General features: G+C 51.9%; 1 protein-coding gene across 2 annotated transcripts in view; it reads left to right on the top strand.

Annotated features, from left to right (window-relative positions):
• Positions 1-20,261, top strand: part of TSPAN33 (tetraspanin 33) — a 37,439-nt gene extending 17,178 nt beyond the window's left edge. Inside the window, exons 2-8 of one of the 2 annotated variants that reach the window (XM_039519923.1) lie at positions 9,858-9,915; positions 10,582-10,709; positions 11,797-11,871; positions 12,577-12,672; positions 13,766-13,894; positions 16,699-16,860; positions 17,664-20,261. In XM_039519923.1, the coding sequence (XP_039375857.1) occupies positions 9,858-9,915; positions 10,582-10,709; positions 11,797-11,871; positions 12,577-12,672; positions 13,766-13,894; positions 16,699-16,860; positions 17,664-17,765 (750 nt within the window). In that variant the 3' untranslated portion in view covers positions 17,766-20,261. The remainder of the gene's footprint in view (positions 1-9,857; positions 9,916-10,581; positions 10,710-11,796; positions 11,872-12,576; positions 12,673-13,765; positions 13,895-16,698; positions 16,861-17,663) is intronic. The other variant, XM_039519924.1, reaches the window with a different exon arrangement.
• Positions 20,262-22,215: the final 1,954 nt, after the last annotated feature.

Genomic DNA, 22,215 nt, shown 5'->3' with positions numbered 1-22,215 from the left:
AGGTAACCCAGGAAAAAAGGCAAGAAATGATTTATTGTCATTGCTTTCATGGGGCGGGGGGCTGACGTTTACCCAGAACCACCTGCGACAATGTTTTTGCCCCATCAGGCATTGGGAGCTCAACCCAGAATTCCAATAGGCGGCGGAGACTGCGGGAACTGTGGGACAGCTACCCACAGTGCAATGCTCTGAAAGTCGACGCTAGCCTGGGTGCTGTGGACGCACACCGCTGACTTAATGGTCTTAAGTGGGGATACACACAATCGACTGTATGAAATCGATTTCTGAAAAATCGACTTCTATAAATTCAACCTAAGCTGCTTTCTGCCTGGGAGAACGGGCAGGAGGGGACGTGCGTAAGCTGCTGTGCGAAGGGGGAAGGCTGGAAGCCAAAGTGGGGAGAGCCTCTGGCTTGACTCTCCTTCCCCAGCCAGGGCCGCCTTTGTGGTCCTGATAGACTTGCCTGTAAGCCACCCCGCTCCCAGTCCCTGGGTTCAGAGCTGCCGGGGAGCAGCGAGCGGCATGTCTTATCGGGGCAGAGATGCAGGGCCCACAAACGCAAGAGAAACTGCCTGAATTCACCGGCCTCTGTCTGCATTCACCCTCCGGGCTCCGGGAAAGGACAGCCGCAGGCCCTGCAGCGACGCGTGGCTCTTGGGAGCAGTGCAAAAGGCCCTGGAGGGGTGTTGTATTAATGTAGAGGGACTAAAGGGGTTATCCTCACCCAGTCGCTGGCCATCACCGAACAGCGTTAAACAAGGCTCGCTGTGCTGAGCCCTCAGCCAGCCGCTCGCCATGGCAAACGCACCATGTAAAAACCATTGGATTTAGTAAAGGTAAAGAAAAGAAGGAAAACCAACTAAAGCATTTGAAATGTAAAGTATTGTCAGGCTTCGTTTTAACAGCCTCCCTTGTTCCCTTGCCCCTGAGCTGCAGAGAGTTTTAGACGGAAACCTTCCTTGTTAGACGGTTTCTTTGATGGTGTCTCGGATGGTGATAACCGTCCTTTTGGAGGACAGAGACGAAGTCAGTCGAGATGCTGCTGTTAAAGCCCGATCCCGTTTCATCCCAGCGGGTGTTCGGGATTCAGCTGTAGCCAGCAGAGGTGGCGATGCCCTTTAGGGGGGGTCCCTCTCCCTGGTCTGGTCTGGTCAGGATGTCCCTCAGGGTTAGGAAAGAAGGAATCTGACCCTGGAACTCGGCCCTGTCATTGGTGCCTCCTGTAATGGGAGACCAATACAGAGAATCCAGCCCGAGAGGAAGCCTGGAGGGACTCTGTTACCTTCCAGCCGGCAGCGGGTAGGTCTACCCTGCAGTTAGATGCCCCCGGCTGGCCTGTCCCAGCCGATCCAGGCTAAGGGGCAGTTGAGTTGCTGTGTGGAGGCTCAACCCTTCTACCTTGCAGGGTCCTAGAGCCCAGACTCCGGACCAAACCCAAATGGCTAAACAGCCCCTCAGCCCTAGCCCAAGCCAGCTGGCCACGGGTTTTAACGGCAGTGTGGACGTACCATGCGAGGCCCAAGTGAAGGAAGTGGCTAGCAGAGGCTGCGCGGTCTGGTGGACTGAGCACTGGGCAGGGACTCTTGGGCTCTATTTGCAGCTGTTCCTCAGGCACCGGCCGCGGGCCAGCGGCGTCACCTCTGAGCCTCAGTTTCCTCTATCGACAGAAAGCGGGCCAGGGTTTGCGCAGCGCCGTATAAGTGAAGGCCTCTTGGTAACAGGTTTTAACAAGGCTCCTCCCCCAGGGGCTGGAGGGGGCCAGGCTTGTTTCTAAGCCTCCTTTTGCAGTGGCATTTAGTGATGGAGCTCAGCGGCAAGGCACCTGCCTGCTGCCTGCTTCCCCTTTAACTCCCGTGGCTGGCGCCAGCTTCCCCGCTGGGTGTGCTCCTGCCTCGCTGGGTTAGACGCATGCCCCTGGGCATTGATATTCGTCTGCCAGTGCAAAGCACCAGGAGCCTTTTACACAGCAGTAGGCAAGGGGGCTGTAGGGTCTGCGGATCAGCCTGCCTGTGGAACAGAAAGAATCCACTTCCACTCCTACCGCCTAGCTCCTGGCTCTGGCGGTCGGCTGTTCCAGGATGGACAGAGCTGTGGGAGAGCAGCGTTGCTTGAAATGCTGCTGCTTTATTCAGCCAGCCAGGCGTGGCGTCCCTGAGTGGGAGGGGGAAGGTGTGTGCGGCTGTGTATGTGAACCTGGAAAGTATACGGCACGCACCCCCCCACACACACACACGGCTTGGCTGCAAAGCATCACTCCAGGCGCTGATTCCGTGGGTGGGTGGGAATCCAGAGCTGGTGAAAGGAGCTGGCTGACGGCCCTGCAGAGTGAAGTCCCTTCCCCGGTGTACTGCCCCCAGCCCCGCTTGGATCCCCCATCAGGGCGAGAGGGGAGTTTAGGGCCCATCCAGTCCTTGCTGTCCACCTGCCGTGGGGGGGGGATGTTCTGTGGATACTTGTCCCTTAGGGACTGGGCACCGTGATACTCGGCATTCTGAGCCCTGTGGCTGATGGGTGTTTTACGAAGCTCGGTCAATACCTGCTGACAAAGGGAAACTGAGGCATAAAGTGACTCATTCAAGGACACCCAGCAGACTAATAGTGGCTGTGGGTAGAGGGCCCGTGGGCCCTATCCATACTGCTTAGTGTTTCCCGTCACCCTCTCCCCCGGTTCTTGTCACGCACACAGCAAGCATGATCCCAATTTCCTCTTCTTCCATTTCATGTAATATTTGTTGTCAGTAGCTACCGGTGTGGTGCTCTGCTCTTGTTTGATGATAACAGTCAGCTGCATGCGTGATCCCTCTGTGTGCTGCCCCGGCTCTGCGCAGGTCGCTGACACAGCAAACCCCGAGAGAATCCCCCAAAGACCACAGACTCTAGTAAGCTACGAAGGAACCCGAGCCAGGTTTATTGTCAAACGAAGCACAGTAATAGTTTCCCGTAGACTCAACAGGACATGCTACGAATTTGTGCCCCCTGGCAATGGACCAGCTCAGTCAGTGGCGGGACTTTCCACTACCTCCTAGGCTGGCCAAAGATGCGCCCCTTGGCTCATTGGGGGCTGTCTCCCCTTTGATCATGTTGTTTCAAACAGATCTCTCCATCATGTTGTCCTTTTGACCCTGCCTTTAAGACGCACCTGCCTGTTCCTTGTTATCTCTGTGGAGTGTTCTGATGCCATCTTGGCACAAGTTCTTATTAGCACTTACGTGTGGATGCACCTGCTTCTAGCAACCCTCTTCTGGCCAACTTCTGTGAGTGGGGCCTGCCTCATTGCTTTTGCTTAGCAATGCCTGGAAGTACTTTGGTTCAGGCTTCAGGCCTCAGACTGGGCCTCTGACACAAGAGTTAATGTTTCAGGGCTTCATCTTACTATATTCCCTCATTTTGTCTTTTTATGGGGAGGATTGTTTACCCATCGTCCTGGAAAAGCATAATGCATGGACTGAAGATAACCCAGTGGGCTAAACACTGTTATGTGGTTACCTCCTTTTACCATCCATACACCCATGCCCCACCTGTCGTTCACTCTGCACATTCCCTCATACGACTGGTAGACAGATTTTATTATTCAATTAATTTTAGTCCCTTATTGTGGGCCTGGGAATGTTAGACCCGGGACCTCGACTAAGGAATGCCGTTTTATAACTGAGTCTTAGGGGCACTCCCAAATCATTAATATATATTAGTAATATGGATATGGTGTATATGGGCATACGTGTATAGTATGTATGTGTACATACAGCAACGCTTCCTATCCAAGCATAACAATTCTTTTCCAATCTGTTGTTGCAGTTTGGCCCTTGTGATACTGCAGATAGCAACCCCCTTTTCTTAGGGCAATGACAGTTACCATCTGTCTCATTAGTAGTAGTAGGCTGAGTGTTTTGAAATACTGGGATAGGGATTGTGATAATGTGTCCTCATATGTGAGAAGTAAAACAGAAATTTGGAGCAGTGACACTACCACTGAGGCCTTTTTATATATAAATATGTTGTGATTAGTTACTACACGGTACTGCCCAGCCATGTTATAAATTACCCGTACTGCTGGTTGTCACCCTCTGGTAAGCGTCGCTGGGCAGGAAACAGGAGTGCCACTTCTCTGTTCCATTGGTTGAATTGCTCTGTGATACACCAGTGATTGATGCAGATCCGGTTGTTTATTATGGATGCTATCATCCAGATAACCTACTGAAAGGACAGTAACCAATTTATCAAATACTGCTGTGTCAGGATTTAATATTGGCACCCAGACGCTGAACAAGATCAGGGCTGCTCGGGGGAGGGCAAGTAGGGCAATTTGCCCCAAGCCCCGCAGGGGCCCCCACGAGAATACAGTATTCTATAGTATTGCAACTTTTTTTTATGGAAGGGGCCCCCAAAATTGCTTTGCCCCAGGCCCCCTGAATCCTGTGGGCAGCCCTGAACAAGAGTGTTTTGAATAACATGTGCCTCAGTTAGGATGCATTGTCACCGACCCGAATTATGACTGGTACTAACAGGCAATGTGTTTACCCATTTTGTAGTTACTATGTAACTTTTTGTGTGTTTACCACTTTGTTTTTTCCTTGCCTTCACCTTGTTTGCTGTCATTTGTTTAATTTTTACCTGTGTGTTGATTAAACAGTTTAGCAAAGTTATGCACATTGTAAATGGTGTACAGCAATAATACAATACAGCAGTAATACAACAGTACAATGATAATACAGTAACACAGCAATAATACAGTTGTTTTTACACCGTAATCAAGTTGAAATTAAATGATAGTTTTCCTGGTCCAGCTAGTGGTTTTTAGCTGATCGTTAACTCAATTGTCCATATATGGTAGGTAGAGGTGTGTTTGACCAGTCTCTCATTTATAAAGCACTTCATTTTTCTTTTCTTGATGCTGGGGGTTTCTTCACTGTGTCCTGATATCAACTGGTGTCTTTCAGGGTGTGATATTTTCTGGTGTCTGTGGGATGCAGCTTAAACAGCTAGTTAGTTAACATAATAAAGGGGGTTTTTTTGTTTGGTTTTTTGTTGTTGATTGTTTTCAGTAACCCAAACTTAATACACAGTTTAACTTAGTTTGTTTACAATGTAATAAGAACAATGTAGTAGGGACTGAGTCTTTTATAACACAAGCTATACTTTTTCAATTGTTGTATAGACATTCATTTTCATTTGAGGTGCATTACTAATATTTCACAGTAAATGTTATGCTTAACGGCTAAAATAGATGCTCACGATGTTCCATGCGAAGGTGTCAAGTATCAAAGGGGTAGCCGTGTTAGTCTGGATCTGTAAAAGCAGCAAAGAATCCTGTGGCACCTTATAGACTAACAGACGTTTTGCAGCATGAGCTTTCGTGGGTGAATACCCACTGCGTCGGATGCAAGTAGTGGAAATTTCCAGGGGCAGGTTTATATATGCAAGCAAGAAGCAGGCTAGAGATAACGAGGTTAGTTCAATCAGGGAGGATGAGGCCCTGTTCTAGCAGTTGAGGTGTGAAAACCAAGGGAGGAGAAACTGGTTCTGTAGTTGGCAAGCCATTCACAGTCTTTGTTTAATCCTGAGCTGATGCTGTCAAATTTGCAGATGAACTGAAGCTCAGCAGTTTCTCTTTGAAGTCTGGTCCTGAAGTTTTTTTGCTGCAGGATGGCCACCTTAAGATCTGCTATTGTGTGGCCAGGGAGGTTGAAGTGTTCTCCTACATGCGAAGGTGTAATCCTTTCCCTTGCTGAACACTTTGTTTCAGCAAAAGAGTTAGTAACATAATTTTAACAAGCTTTTTAGAGTTAATTTGCTTGTGATACCAACTTCACTCTTGTTAACTGTTTAGAAGCACAAACTTTAACAACCATTGCTTCCCATTAACATAGCATAGCAGAAGAAAAGCATATACAATTAAACCAACTATAAAATTAAACCAAAATAAATTTTCAATACAGGTCCATGCAAATACTTTGAGGATATTAAACTTTCATGATGCTTTGTTGTGTTTGGGAGCCAAAGGTGGAAACCTGTTGAAAACCTGTTGACGTTTGGTTGCTTTATGAATAAATTATTAGCTTTATAAATACATTTTTTGCTGTCACATTCTTATAGCTGTATTTAAAAGTACAAACAAGTTTATAAAAAGCCCAAACAAGAAATCGACATTTTGTTAATATTATCTTTACCTTAATGTTACCTTTTTTCTTTGAATAACAATAAAAAATACGTAAAAAAACAAAACTGTTTTCAAAAAGAGAATTCTTTTTGTTGGCAATTGCATTATTTGTTGAGGCATAAATATATGGACATATATTTGTAACTGAAACCTTTTTGACTTTACACAAAAAATTGGTGGTGTTAATACTATGATTATATCCCAACCATGATTTTAAAATAGCGTGGTACCACATTTACGTATATTTTTTAAAAAGGGTATAAAATTGACTTTTGTTGCAACAAAATAAAAATAATAAAAAATAGTCACGTGACACACACAACATAGAACAGAAGACAACACACATGACATACAGGACAACCTTACAATTAAAAACAAATGGTGCCAGAATTCTATTCATAACTATACAAAATAAGGCAAACACAATAAAAAATAAAATAAAAAGGGTTACAATTTGTTTATTCAAATGTTTGACCTTCTTTAAAACTTGTAACATAAATTGATAAAAAAAATTCATATTTGCCAAATGTATTCATTTGGTAACGATGAATTTTGCATTACTTCATATTTAACATTATTTTAAAACTCTGCTATATGGAAATAAGAGAGGTTCATGTTTTAAATATTAGTTAATGGTTAGGATTAGAAGCAGAGTGTGCATTTCTGTTGCTTGGCAACCATATCTTCTAGAAAGTTAGGAATAATTCCAGCTGTTGCATTCCTGAAGGGTTAAAATAATTAATTTACTGGATTTATTTAAAGTAAAGTTCTTACCGTTTTCTTTTTGTGTCTTGTTTTGTTCTGTTTTCAATTGCTTTATCCTTTGAAGGTTTCTGTAAAAACTATAACTTTTAAAACAAAGTGAGAGAGCCAAAGTGAAGAGAGGCGGGGGAAAGGGAGGTGAAAAGCAACCTAGGAAGGTAGCGAGACCTGAGCCAAGAGAGATTAACTCTATCAAGGTGTTTGAAAGTACAGGCAGCAGCAGCAAGTTTAGCAAACTGAGAAAGCATAGAAAGGACAAAACGTAACCGGTATGTAATATTTGAGAAAGAAGGTTCTATTTTCAGACACTGAGCGCAGTGTGGTTCCGTGGGTCAAAGCATTTGGGAACCTGCACAGTTGGGAACCGCGCCCCCGGTTTTTATCCTGGCTTTGAGAGGAGAAGGGGGGTAGTTACCTGCTCTTGTAAAACCTGAATTTGTTCCCCCGGTGTCTGTTGCTTTTGTGTGCATGCCAGATGGATGGCGGGAGTGCCCTTTTGTGCTGCAGTTAACTGTTTTGGGGCAACTCCATGTGTTAATGCATCAATTCTAGGTGTTAACCCACTTAATTTGGGGTATTTACTTTGAAATTCTTTTTAATTCACTCCCCTGCGATCAAGTTGCAGCTCCTGTCTCCTAATGTGCTCTGTGAACTGTTCCATTTTTTCCTTCATTTGATTTACCAATTCAGTGACAGTGCTGTGTGCTCCTCTTTCCTTCCGTGCACTTACTTCTCCCGTTCTGACGGGCACCCATCAGGGCCCGGTTTAGGTTGTACCAGTACCTGGCTTTATCATAAGGTGGTGGTTGCACTGCAGTGGACCCTGTTTCATCTTTTAATTTTACTAGGGCACCTTTTTCCACTTCTGTCTTCGTTCTTCAGGCACAGGGGAGCTCCCTGAAGCCTGGTGTTTACCACCAATATTCATAACAGGGGACGGCACATGTATTTTTTTTGTCGGGTCCTTGCAGTTGTTTCCAGTGTTTTATTCTGTTCCTGTGCTGGTTGTCTCTGGGCTGCTCGCCACCCTGCAAGGGGGATGGGAACATTCCAGGGCCGTGTAACTTCTTTTGATTCTTTTAACTCTTTCTTTGTTACTGTTACTTGCCCCACCAATTTTGTGGGGTGCTGTTTTAACCGTTCAACAGCCCTGGTTATAGTTTGCAATAGTTTACATGTTAAGGCTACAGTCTCTGCCCTAGCCTTACAAATTACATTACATGTTTCTTCCTCATTGTATTTTTTAAACTCTGGGGGGATTTGCAGGGAGGTGTTAAGGGGGTTCCCTAGCTCGTGGTTTTCTGCCATGTTAGATGGCGATTCCTACAGCGAGCAGCTCGCTTACTCACCAGATCAGCGGTCGGGGTCACCAGTGTTGTCAGTAGCTACCAGTGTGGTGCTCTGCTCTTGTTCGATGATAACAGTTGATGATGGGAACAGTGCGTGTTCCCTCTGTGTGCTGCCCCCACTCTGCGCAGGTCGCTGACACAGCAAACCCCGAGAGATCCCCCAAAGACCACAGACTCTAGTAAAGTACGAAGGATCCCGAGCCAGGTTTATTGTCAAATGAAGCACGGTAATAGTTTCCCGTAGACCTACTACGAATTTGTGCCCCCTGGCAATGGACCGGCTCAGTCAGTGGCGGGACTTTCCACTGCTCCCTAGGCCAGACAAAGATGTGCACTCTGGGACCTACTTTTATATAGTTACAGGACAGATTACTCATCCCTCCTGACGTATTGACATATGGCTCATTGGGGGCTGTCTCCCCGTTGATCATGTTGTTTCAAACAGATCTCTCCATCATGTTGTCCTTTTGACCCTGCCTTTAAGATGCACCTGCCTGTTCCTTGTTATCTCTGTGGAGCGTTCTGATGCCATCTTGGCACAAGTTTCTCTTATTAGCACTTAGGTGTGGATGCACCTGCTTCTAGCAGCCCTCCTCTCACCAGCTTCTGTGAGTGGGGCCTGCCTCTGGCTCACAGCCCAGCTTTTGCTCAGCAGTGCCTGGAAGTACTTTGGTTCAGGCTTCAGGCCTCAGACTGGGCCTCTGACACAAGAATTTGTTTCAGGGCCTCATCTTACTACAATATTCTCAGCTAGACCTTAACTCATCATTTTACTGAAATTTAACTAACTAATCCCAACATATTGTAACACAATTCTCTAACCAATTATATCCCACTCCCCTAATTAATTTACACCTAGCAGTCTTGATTATACAGCAGACAGAAACAATCAGAGAACCAGACAGATTAACAATAGGAAAGTGGGGGCCATAAAGATAAAACATACAGAAATGAGGGTTTCCCAACCACAGCCATTGAGAAGTGATTTCTTGCCAGACAGGATGCTGTCGAACTACGTTTTCTTTAATCATCTTAAGATCTGTTTCTTTATCTGGTGGTGATGAGCACTATCAGGACAGGATCGTCTTCCTAACAGCCCAACATCACCTTATTTCAGTGTGACGGGTTTGGGACAGGAGGATGTGACCGTTCGCTTCCCAGCTTATGGCTGCCTCTCCTGCTTAGCCAAAGGCCTTAGCCTAAGAACCAGGCCTCAGACTCTCCTAGTGAGAGAAGGCCCAGACACAGGCAGACTAAGATTCTGATTCTTTGTTTTTGTGCCCCTGTAACTTGCTAAGTGATAAAAATACACCTAAGTTCTTAAAGTCTAGGCCTATGCAGGCCTACATATCTATATTCTAACACTTAGCAAGGCCCCAAGCACTCCTCAGATGGTGGTAACTTTCAACCTTGGCTGGGCTGACCGGGATTTGATCTCGTGCCTATGGGGCGGGCTCCTTATCCTATTGCCAATCCCCTGAGCCCTCTGGAGGCCCCCAGTACCCGCTCCTCATTTAGGGACACTGCATGTGTGGGTTGAAGTGCCGAGCAGGTGGCTGGCTCTGAATCTCCATGTCCTGCCTCTACAGATGATCTCGATGGTGATGGTGGCCGTAGGCATCTACGCCAGGCTGATGAAGCACGCAGGTGAGCGACTGGCGCCTTCCCCTTGCCCCAGGTCTGTGCTGGGGCTCTGGGATCTCTCCTTCCGGTGGGAGGCAGGGGAGGGCCCCGGAGACTGGCTGCCCTGGAAGCAGACGGGTTTGAGGAGGAGAGCGGAGCCGTTCCCTGGGTCTGGGACTGGAACGCGGCTAAGGGGGGGTGAGGTCTCTGTGTGGGGAGCACAGCCCGCTGTGTGCGGCAGATGTCGTCTGCGGTGAGAGGGGAGAAGCTGCCGCTCTTGTCCAGTGAAACGGGGCTTGGACGCGTCCCCATCCCCACTCCTGCTTGTCACAGGCCTGCTCAGATCTGGGGCCATTGTCCATTGCCAAATAACCCTCTGGTCTCGGGGCCGCGTGGAGTTACAGCAGCCTGGATCTGGACTTGTTCCTTCTTGCCCCGGGGCCAGAAGCACTGGAGAGCCCTGGGGAAAGGCGTCTCTAGTGGCTGGCTGGCTCTGGAGGGGCCTGTTGCAGTAGAGGGTAGAAAGCGGAGGGGGTGATAATGGGAGAGGCTGGGGACCCAAAGGATCCTTCCCTGAGCCCCACCCCATAGAGCCGTCGTCTTTGGGTTCCTTTAGCGGGCAGGGTGGTGCTGCTGGACTAACAGCTCTCGTGTCCTCTCTCCCCCAACCTCTCTGCTCCCGTCTGGCAGAGGCAGCCATGGCCTGCCTCGCGGTGGATCCCGCCATCCTGCTCATCGTGGTCGGCATCCTGATGTTCCTGATCACCTTCTGCGGCTGCATCGGCTCCCTGCGTGAGAACATCTGCCTGCTGCAGACGGTGAGCGGACGGGAGGCTGCGGGATCCACGCCTGGGCCGGGGGGGAGAAGGGGACAGTCGTAAGGGGGTTATAGCCAGGGCAGGGGATGGGAAGCCTCATGGGGACCCCGCTGTCTACCTGGCTCTGCAGAAACCGCCAGGAGTGGGTTTGGGGTCCCCCCCGCCAATGACTGGCACCTCAGGCAGCCGTCAGGACTGATGGGACCAGGGTCTCTCTGCTCTGTCTCCGATTTCCTTCCCCCACCCATTGGTGTGAAATCTCCACTGGTGCCCAGCCATGCTGATGATGGGAAAGCTTGTGGCTCCCTCTAGTGGCCAGAGCTGGGGAACTCCTGCACCCCAAGAGATACCCAGGGAAACTGACCCTTTCCAAAGTGCCTTTAATGGCACTGAGCTGGGCGTCTCGGCTAAAGAGGGTTTCTTGTTCCTTCACACATCCAGTCAGTTGTTGGTAGGAGCTGCTTGCATAGCCGGGGGGGAACAGATGCTGGAGTCTGTACAGAGCTCCTGTAGTTACATACAGCTCTCAGCCCTCAGTGTTTGCTAGCACAGACATGGACAATGCTTTAGAGCAGTGTGGCAAATCCATAGGAGGTGGGTTCTGTCTGATTCAGCCCTGAACCAGTGACCCAGCAAGGTCCTACCGGAGCGCTCTGCTTCAAGAGGTGCCATCTTCCAGAAGAGATGTAAAACCCAGGCTCTGAGCACTCTGGGATGATCCCAGAGCATATTTTGCAAGAATGAGGTATTAACTCCACTATGCCTCTCTGACATCCCCTGCAGTTTCAAAAAGTGACTGTTTCTCTCTCCCTGTCCCAATCCTCTGTGCATTGTTAAGCAGCCGTTCTGTTCCACCCCAGAGGTGGCTGCGTTTCGGTGCTGGGTGAAGTGGTCAGTAGATAGGAATCGGTAAAAAAGGCACTACAGGAATATAAGGTGATGGGCCTGGAGTCCTGCTGCCCTGGGACCTTGCAGCTTCAAGCGTCCCTGCTTGGGTCATGGTGGCGCAACTCCGGCTCCGTAAAAGATGGTGCATTGTTGCCTCTTCCGTGGCAATTTGCTGATGGCAGTTTTCTCTCTCCTGCAGTTCTCAATCTGCCTAACCATAGTCTTCCTGCTGCAGCTGGCAGCTGGAGTGCTGGGCTTTGTCTTCTCTGACAAGGTAAATACACCAGAGAGCTGGGGTGAACATTGTTCTTTTGGGGAGGGCGGGGGGGGGGAAGGATGCCCCAGCATAACTGGAGGACCCAGTCCTGGATTGGCCGGGAGCTGCCCGGGAGCACAGAATAGATTTCTTCCCTCACTAAGCTGCGATTCTCCGGGGAAAGGTGGTTCTACGTGGGGACGGAGGGCCAAAGAGGCTGAACCGCACATGGGGGGCGAGGTGTCTGGGCATGAACAGAGACTGTTCTCTCTTTTTTATATCTTATTTAAAGGAAAAAGTTTGTTTTGATCCAAGGCTTCCCCAGCAGACTTGGAGACAAACACATCAGCCTTCGGCTGGGGCGTGAGCACCCGAGTGCAGCTGGCTGGGTGGGTCTGCCCCAGGGTTTGGTCTCTGACCTCCTTGTCTGTGTCAGTGGCCAGCGTTTTGGTTTCCAGTATGTCCCCGCCTCACCCCAAACAAGTGGAGAGGGCAGGGCAGGATGGGCTGGGGTGAGGCCACTGGCCTGCGATTCAGGGAACATGGGTTCAGGTCTCTGGCTCCACATGTGATCTAGAAACTGGGGGTGACACCTGCCCATCAGGCAGCTGTGAGGTTAAATCGTACGGGAGGAGGTGCTTGGATGCTGCCGTGGTGAGGGGCGTGCAAACACCTAGGCCGGAGGGAAATCTCCCTGGTGACCTCTCGGCGTTCCTCCCCCAGGCACGCGGGAAGGTGAGCGAGATCATCAACAATGCCGTCGTGCATTACCGGGACGACCTGGACCTGCAGAACCTCATCGACTATGGGCAGAAGGAGGTGGGTCCCGTCAAAGAGCCCTCAGCTGGGTCTCCTGCCTCCTATGGGGTGACTGGCCCTGGGCGAGCTCTCTGGCCGCCTCCGTGATGGGGATGGCTGGGTCTCCCAGCCCCGTAGCAGGGATGGCTGGTCCTCGGCCAGGCCTAGGGTATGGTCCGGGCCCTCCAAACTCTCACGCGTGCTGTTCCCCTCTCTTTAAAGCACCCCTGAAATCATCTCTCCGGCCTTGACCCAAGATCCCTTTCAAAGCACGTAGCACAGTCTCTCTCCTCGCCGAGGCTGCAGGGCCAGGATCTGCTTCCCTCCTCGGAGCAGTGGCCGCGGCTGTCCACGGGTCTCTGGTTCCCTTCCATTGTCCATCAGACCCCATTCCACTAGTCCCACCTCCTTCTGCTTCTTTGTGGGCCCCCGTCTTCCGTCAGGAGGGCGGTGCCATCGCAGACCACACCCCTCCCAGTTTGAGTCCAGTCGTGCTAGTCACAAGTACCTGCCGAACTCTCTCGTGTACGCACACGTGATTCTGTGTTCTCCTGCCGCGGGCTTGGTCCCAGGACGGTCGTGCAGCTGGCGTTGCACATCTGGAGTCTAAATATACTCCCACTCCTCTGCTCAGAGACCCTTATTAACCCTTTGTCCCCCAGAGCCCTGGTCTCCCATTTCCATTGGTCTCTGTAGGCCCCTCACCACGGCAGCGTCCGAGCGCCTCCTCCCCTATGATGGAGGCTGGAGGGAATGGGAATGGGACTAGCACTAGAAAAATACAATCATGCTTCCTTTAGAGTTCCCTGTCTTTTGCTTTCGCCCATGGTCTCACCCTGGCAAAGCATGAAGCCACATTACAAACAAGTTTAAATTTGACCCAACCTGACAGTCTCTCTGGTTCTTAAGGTTTCTTCTCCATGGGGAGTAATGTATTTATTTGAGTCTTTCATTCCCCTGCTACATCTGTTTTTAAACTGTTGTTTATGTAGGACCTACTAAAACATTAAAAACCCATTCAAATTGACCTGGCCTCTCTTTAAAGAGACGCCCTCTGAGATCTGCCCCGTTTCCCCTTCCCTGGCCCTCTTTGACCTGTGCTGTCTCGTTACAGTTCAGTTGCTGTGGGGGTGTCTCCTACAAGGACTGGTCCCAAAACATGTATTTCAACTGCACTGCTGACAACCCCAGTAGGGAGCGCTGTTCTGTGCCTTATTCCTGCTGCCTGCGTGCAGCTGACCAGGTAAGAGCAGCCGCACTGTTCTGCTGGGAACAGGACTTCTCCTCGCCACCCTCCAATTCTGGTGACCGCCCTGCACCCAGGGCCAAGGAAGTCTCTAAGCCGGGTAGCTGAGTAGCATTGGACGACTCCTCCATGTGCCCTCTGCCATTCATAAAAAGGGGAATAAGGACAACCTGGGGAATTACAGACCAATCAGCTTAACTTCAGTACCCGGAAGGATAATGGAGCAAATAATTAAGCAATCAGTTTGCAAACATCTAGAAGATAATAAGGTGATAAGTAACAGTCAGCATGGATTGGTCAAGAACAAATCATCTCAAACCAACCTGATAGCTTTCTTTGACAGGGTAACCAGCCTTGTGGATAGGCAGGAAGCGGTAGATGTGGTATATCTTGAATTTAGTAAAGCTTTTGATGCTGTCTCACATGACCTTCTCATAAACAAACTAGGGAAATGCAACCTAGATGGAGCTACTATAAAGTGGGTGCAGAACTGGTTGGAAAACTGTTCCCAGAGACTAGTTATCAGTGGTTCACAGTCAAGCTGGAAGGGCATAACAAGTAGGGTCCCACAGGGATCGGTTCTGGGTCCGGTTCTGTTCAGTGTCTTCATCAGTGGTTTAGATAATGGCATAGAGAGTACACTTATAGAGTTTGTGGACGATACCAAGCTAGGAGGGGTTGCAAGTGCTTTGGAGAATAAGATTAAAATTCAAAATGATCTGCACAAACTGGAGAAATGGTCTGAAGTAAATAGGATGAAATTCAATAAGGGCAAAGGCAAAGTACTCGACTTAAGAAGGAACAATCAGGTGCACACATACAAAATGGGGAATGACTACCTAGGAAGGAGCACTGCGGGAAGGGATCTGGGGGTCATAGTGGATCACAAGCTAAATATGAGTCAACAGTGTAACGCTGGTGCAAAGAAAGCAAACCTCATTCTGGGCTGTATTAGCAGAAGTATTGTAAGCAAGACACGAGAAGTCATTCTTCTGCTCTACTCCGCGCTGATACAACCTCAGCTGGAGCATTGTGTCCAGTTCTGGGCACCACATTTCAGGAAGGATGTGGACAAACTGGAGAAAGTCCAGAGAAGAGCCACAAAAATGATTACAAGTCTAGAAAACGTGAGCTACGAGGGAAGATGGAAAAAATTGGGTTTGTTTAAACTGGAGACGAGAAGCCTGAGAAACTGATATAAACGTTTTCAAGTACGTAAAATGTTGGTACAAGGAGGAGGGAGAAAAATTTGTTCTCCTTAACTTCTGCGGCTAGAACAAGAGGCGATGGGCTTAAATTGCAGCAAGGGAGGTTTAGGTTGGAGATTAGGAAAAACTTCCTAACTGTCAGGGTGGTTAAACACTGGAATAAATTGCCCAGGGAGGTTGTGGAATCTCCATCACTGGCGGTTTAAGAGTGGGTTAGACAAACCCCTGTCAGGGATGGTCTAGATAATACTTAGTCCTGCCCTGAGTGCAGGGGACTGGACTAGATGACCTCTCGAGGTCCCTTCCAGTCCTGCGATTCTGAGATTCATGTGATCCCTGTGCCAGCTCCTCTTTAGTGACCTTTGCAGCTGGACAAACCCTCATGCCACTAGGGGGCGCTCATAGCCCAGTGGCGCCTACAGCTCCAGCTGACCAGGCTGGTCCGTGACATGGCCTGGCTGGGTGCGGAAGAAGCTCCCTCAGCTGAGTGTAGGGTGACCAGATGTCCCGATCTTATAGGAACAATCCCGATTTTTGGGTCTTTTTCTTATATAGGCTCCTATTACCCCCCACCCCCTGTCCGATTTTTCACACTTGCTGTCTGGTCACCCTAGCTGAGTGACAAGGCCGGGGTAGGAGGAGAGGGCTGGGGACGCTGTATAGGAATCGGTGCAGGCCCTGCTAATTCTTCTCCCTCTGGAGGCAGGGTGTCTGGGGGCGCCGTTGAGATGGCCGGTGCTGCCCTGCCCCAATCACGGCTGGGAAGGGCTATTGTTTCTGAGCCCTGAAAAAGGGGGAGCCGATCACTGATCCTGAGTGACAAACAAGGGGCCTGATTCTGGGGTTTCCCAGGCTCTCACCAGGCACAGGCAGGTACTGGCCCCGTGGTCCCCGAGTGGGTCAGGGAGACAGAGGCTGTGCGAGGGATGCATACCCTCCCCCCTCTCCCATCCCCAGCCCCAGCAGCTCCTACGAGGGGGAGACCCTCACTGTAGATGCTGGGTGGAAAAGGAGTCCCGTGAAACTTGCATGGCTTGTGTCTGTAAATGCCCCACGGACGTGCCACGGGATGGCAAAGCAGCTCACGTGGGTTCCCGTACGTCATGGCACTTCTTGGCTGCCTCATCCATAAGGGATGGGATCCCCTCTAGTCCGCCCGTCCCACAGCCAGACAAGGTGATGCCCTGCAGCCTAATCTCCCGAAAAGTCACAAGCAACGGAGCATCTGCCCTTTTCCCTAGGAAGCAGCACTGCCGCTCTCCCAGCTAGGAGCATGCTGCGGACCCCAGACCCTCCCGCGATGGGGGAACTACGGAGGGCTGGAGGTTGGGCTTGCAGGAGAGAGCGCCCAGGGAAACAGGACGTTAACAAGGACGTGTTGGCTAAGGAAGCCGGAACCTGTCCCTGGGTCTGTCCCACGTGCCATTAGGCAGCAGCTCGAGAAAGCCCGACCCCTTCCCCCCATCCCCCAGGCCTGAGAGGGAGCTGGAGCGACTTGCGTGGCCCGTGGCGGAGTGTGAGGCATGGCCGCAGCACGCTAGCCGTCCCCTGGCACCCCGGCTCGCCGTCACCTGCCCCGGTACTTCCCCGCAGGCCGTCATCAACACCATGTGTGGCCAGGGGATGCAGGCCATGAACTACCTGGAGGCCAGCGAGTTCATCTACACCAACGGCTGCATCGACAAGCTGGTGAACTGGATCCACAGCAACCTCTTCCTGCTGGGGGGCATCGCGCTGGGCTTGGCCATCCCACAGGTAGCGCCCACCTCCCCGGGCTGCGCTCTGCTGGGGCCAGAGGGGCTGGTGTTTGCACTCAAACTTGGCGGGGGGGGGGGAGAGTTTCTGCCCCCCATTAGCTCTGGCAGAAGGGAGCAAGGGACAGGCCCAGCCTGCTCGGCATAGCCCCCACGCCCCTGCAGGAGAGTCAGAGCCACCGTATATGGAGCAGGGGTCGTCCTCTGGATGAAAAGGGAATGGCCCCTTAGACCTGAAGCCAGGGGATTGGGCACCCCTAGATCTGAGGGGTGTAGCCGGTAATTTGTGCGTACGCATGAATTCACGCCCCCCGTGTCAGTGGGTCTGGGATGCTAGCAGCATTCAGACTGCAAAGGACTGGTTCCCCCGCCCCTCCGGTCACGTTTTGACTTTGTGCATGTAACCAGGGGGAATCCTAAGGAAGCCTCGGATCGCACTGGTGCCCTGGGCTGAGGAGCGTGGCAGAGCTGTGGGGGGGAGCCCGGGGCTGGAACAGGCTGTGGGTTGGGATCGGCAGAGTTACTGGGGGCGGAGGGAGCCCTCGCCCGGCCCGCTCACCCCTTTACCGGCTCCAGCCTGGGCCATGGCTCTCTCCCCCGAGCACCAGACATAAACGCCGGATATTCTCGTCAATAGCCGTGCGTTTGTCCCGTGGCGAGACTTTCTGACGGGCTCAGCCTCGGGAGGGGAGCGCACCAATTGGCCAGCGAGGATGCCGGCCGGTCCCGGTTGGAGCAACAAGCTCGCCTGTGCCTGAGCTCTCCCCGGCGCATTCAGCCTGTGGTGCTCTCCTCTCCTTGCAGCTGGTGGGAATCCTGCTCTCCCAGATCCTCATCAACCAGATCAAAGACCAGATCAAGCTGCAGCTCTACAACCAGCAGCACCGAGCAGATCCTTGGTTCTGAAACCCCACCCAGAAGAGCGAGTGCATCTCGTCCCGTGGCAGGGAGCGGCGTACCCCAGGAGGAAGAAACCACCTGCGTTTTTCCTTGCTATTGCTCACTCTGCCCTGCAGGGGACTGGACAAGGGGGTAGCCCCCAGGAGAGACCCCCAGGCAGCCAGCGAGAGGCTGCTTTGTCTCCGGCATCATCCGTAGCATCCCCGCCCAAGTGACTCACATCTTGGTCCTTTTTTTGGCAGCTTTTTTTTTAAATAGGGAAAAGAGCAAAAGATTTCCCAGCTGCCCCGGCCCTCTCTGGGAATTGTCTTGAGAGCTGCCTTGGCTGCATCTTCCCCTGGAAGGCTGGCGCATTGGACCCGGGCTGGGCTGGCTGGTACGGAAGGGAGGTAAATGAGGGGGTTGGCGGTATAATGCAGGTACAAGTGTCTTTCCTCCTGTGTGGTCTTGGAGTACGGGAAGGGGGTCCTAGCCACGTTCCTGCCCCCCAGGCCTGGACCAGCTGGGAGTGACGCCAGACAGCAGAATGATCAGCCCCTGACCCTGCACTGATCTTACACTGAATCCAGAGAAGCATCAGTAATCAGGAGGGGGCTGCTAAGGGGGGAGGGCTAGAGGATGTAACTAGTGGCCAAAAACCACACGGGGGGGCTGGGAATGGGATCTGGAGCCCAGCCCTCCAGGGCGCTGACTCCAGTCTGGGGGCACCATCTGACTCTGACGTGGGTCCTGGGCACGGGATATGAAGCCTCCAGGCATGCCCAGGCTGATGTGACAGCCGCGCCGGGCCTGGTATCCCCACGGCACACAGCTGGGTCACCTCGGGGAGGATGTTTTGGGCTCTTGAAAGCTCCCAAGAGGCCGAGTTTCTCCCAGCTGATCCCTGTGGCAGGCAGCAGCTCTGGGAAGCCCTGTCTGTGGGGTTGTAGTCTAGCCGGAGGCCCGCGTGGGTCTTGGCTCTGGACTCTTGAGTTCAGTGGACATGGCCAAAGATCGGCGGGGGCGCTGGCTACCCCAGGTCCGGCCGCTGTGCCCGCAGCCCCAGGTGCTTGGCTGTGGGAAGGGGCCGAAGCGGCAGATCCTCAAGCATAGAGCAGAGACAGCGGTGGAGTCGCGTGTCCCATTCTGGGCACGGAAGAGTCCAGTTGTCAGGGCCATTAATGTAACAGCTTCTACCAGTCTGACTACACTGAAGTCAGTTCCCCCAAGCCTCGAATTTAGGGGTGTTTAAACCCTCAGAGCAGCTGCTCTCTTGCTGAGCTCTCGCTAAGCCGTATGTATAACAGTGCTCCTGAATGGGTCCAGCTGCAGGGATTGAACCTGCGATCTCCGGCTCTAGAAACGTGGCCGTGGCTGTCTGAGCTGACGGACCAAGTCTGTTAGCTCAGCCACTAACACTCGTAAACCTGTGTACGCGGTGTCACCCCTAAGGGGGACGAAGTCGCACCGTTAGCCCAGGTTACACGTGGCAGGAGGAGGTAAGCAGTTTTGTATCCCGACGCTCTATGCCTGTCCAACATTGTTTGCGAGAGAGGCTCGCCCCGTTGTGTAAGGCAGCGGTGAGGGGCCATGTGGCAGGAAGCGAGCGGGGTAACAGGCGTTTGCAGTCACCAGCCTGGCGTGCGTGAACCAGGCAGGGTCTGACTGAGAGAACAGGCATGAAAAGCAGCACAGCGTCTCTCCCCAGAGGGTTTGCTGCATCTGAACCAGTGGCTGATCCATCTAATTAGTTACCTGCACAGGCAGAAGATACTTGATACTGGAGGGCTCCTGAGCCTAGCAGGCAAAGGTGGAACACAATCCAAGGGCTGGGAGTTGGCAAAGTTAAAACTGGAAATATGGTGCAAATTGTTACCGGTGCTGGTAATGGACCATTGGAACAGCTTTCCCAGGGATGGGGCGGCTTCTCCATCCGGTGGGCTCTTTGCTTCGAGGCGGGGTGGCTTTCTAGAAGATGCCCCAATTCAACCACACGTTATGGGCCTGATGCAGGCGTCACTTGGTGGAATTCTCTGGCCCGTGCTCTGCAGGAAGTCAGACGAGATGTCCGTAACAGTCCCTTGCAGCCCTAGTGCCTGTGGGTAGTTTATCTTGGCCAGGGGCTGGTGCCAGGTGGGTCAGAGGAAGGTATAACCATCCTTCCCCTCCGCCAGTAACGCTCAGTCAGCGCGCGCCCTGCAACCGCCATCAGCTGCACCAAGGTGGAAGGTGAGACCACATGATCTGTGTGTTACCTCTGTGGATGGACATCTGCCCATGTGCTCTCCTGCCCCCAAGAGGCAGCATCTCCTCCTAGCATGGAGAGGCTGTAACAGTCTTCTTGGAACATGCACAGATATATATTTTGAACACTGTACAAAGGGAGGGATCGGCAGAGACGTCTCTCTTTTGGGATGTTTGTAAGTAACACGTGGGTTCTATATTTATCTGTGAAATTAGCTCCTCTGTGATGTGTTCCCTTTGCTTCCGTGGAGAATAAAATCAAATCGGGTTCTGGCTGAAGTTATTTGGTTTTCTCTGTACTGCACCTGCCCTGAAATAAAATGTGTGCCTGTGTTTGCACACACTACTGCCCTCTGCTGGGTGGAATCCTAACAGCTCAGCTGGGTCATATGCACTATATTGCTCATGCAGATTCTCCTTCCGTTCAAGGAGCAGAGTGCTCTGCGTTTTGGAGCAGGAGCATCCGAGGTTTTCATAGTCGACGGGAGCCTGCTACGTTCCTTGGGTCAGTGCCTAGAACAGAACCACTGTCTGTCAAGCTGGTGGGGTGGCGCTTGTCCCAGGCGTGTGCTGCCCCCGTGGGTAGGGACATGGTGTGGAAGCTGTTCAGGCCCCCCAGCCTGACTGAACAGTACTCTGGGAAGGGGAATTGGTTGCTAGCCTGGGGCTGTGCACATTGGGGAATCTCTCCTTTGCTAACGCAGCTGTCTGTTCTGTTTGTACAGCCCCAAATACAGCAGGGGCCTGGTTGGTGACTGGGGCTCGCAGGGGCCTGGCTGGTGACTGGGGCTCCTAGGTGCTATGGGAATGCAACGTGGTAACAGTGCTGGGGACAAGACAGCAGCTCCGGCCCTGCTTTGATGCCGAGCTGCTGGTCTTGGTGCAGGAATGGCTGGGTGAAATTCGAGGCCAGCGTGATGCACGTCGCGCTGAATCTGCGTGATGATCCCTTTCCAGGCTATGAATCCATCCTGCCGTGCTCCTTGATCTGTGCACCTACGTGCTGGAACCAGGGGTGCTACCCGCTCCTCACCCCTCGGCTTGAAGTGGTTTCCATTATATTATGCGCAGGGTTTACAGGTTGGTTCAGTGGCGCTTAGCACAGATTGTTCCAGCACGCCTGCCAGGGCAGGATTGGGCCATTTACCAGGCTGTCCTGTCTACTCATAAGTGCCCCCAGCCCAGCAGACCCCTCGCTGTCAGGAAACTCTTCCTTCTGGTCAGCCAAGCTCTTCCGTCTAATTGTGGCCCATTGCTGCCCTGCCCTGCCCTGCTGGGCCGCAGTGGGCCCTTGTCACGGAGTGTGGGGGAGTCAGGGCCCTGCACCCCCCTTCCTGCGATTCACCAGGACTCTCAGCCAGCCAGTAAAGCAGAAGGCTTATTAGACAACAGGAACACAGTCAAAACAGAGCTTGTAGGTACAGAAAACAGGACCCCTCAGTCAGGTCCATCTTGGGGGGTAGGGAGCCCAGACTCCGGTGCAGGGCCTCCCGCCGTTTTCCTAGCCAGCTCCAAACTGATCCCCCCTCCAGCCATCTCCTCCAAGCCACACACCCCGGCTCCTCCTCCAGCCTTTGTCCAGATTCCTGGGCTCAGGTTGCGTGCTCAAGTATCATCCCTCAAGTGATCACAACCTGATATCCCACCACCATCAGTATTGATGCAGACAGTAAACTAGTAAAACTCCCACGCAACATTACCAGTTTAATACTCCCTACGCCGTCGCATCTCTTTCCCCCTTCGAGACTGAACTGAGCGGCGTCACTCTAACCAGTGAGCTGGGGGAGTTCAAGGTCCCCTCTCCGGGGCAATGCATCCGCTATCACATTGGCACTCCTCTTCACATGGACCACGTCCGTATCGTAATCCTGCAGGAGCAGGCTCCACCTCAGGAGCTTGGCGTTGGCTCCTTTCATCTGGTGCAGCCAGGTCAGGGGAGAGTGGTCGGTGTACACGGTGAGGTGTCGCCCAGAGAGATATGGTGCTAGCTTCACCATGGCCAGGCATTCCTTCTCGATGGCCGCATGGTTTTGCTCCCGAGGTAACTTCTTGCTCAAGTACATGATGAGATGTGTCTCCTCCTTTTCATCAGCCTGCATTGACACCGCACCCAACCCCGTGTCTGAGGCGTCGGTGAACACCATAAAGGGCTTGTCAAAATCTGGGGTTACCAGAACTGGGCCACTGACCAGAGCCTCCTTCAGCGCACAGAGAGCCCTCTGGCACTGCTCAG

The sequence above is a fragment of the Mauremys reevesii genome, linkage group 1 (assembly GCF_016161935.1).
Source record: "Mauremys reevesii isolate NIE-2019 linkage group 1, ASM1616193v1, whole genome shotgun sequence".
Classification (NCBI taxonomy): Eukaryota; Metazoa; Chordata; order Testudines; family Geoemydidae; genus Mauremys; species Mauremys reevesii.
The sequence above is the reverse complement of the archived record's forward strand: the minus strand, read 5'-3'. Positions and strand labels throughout refer to the sequence as shown.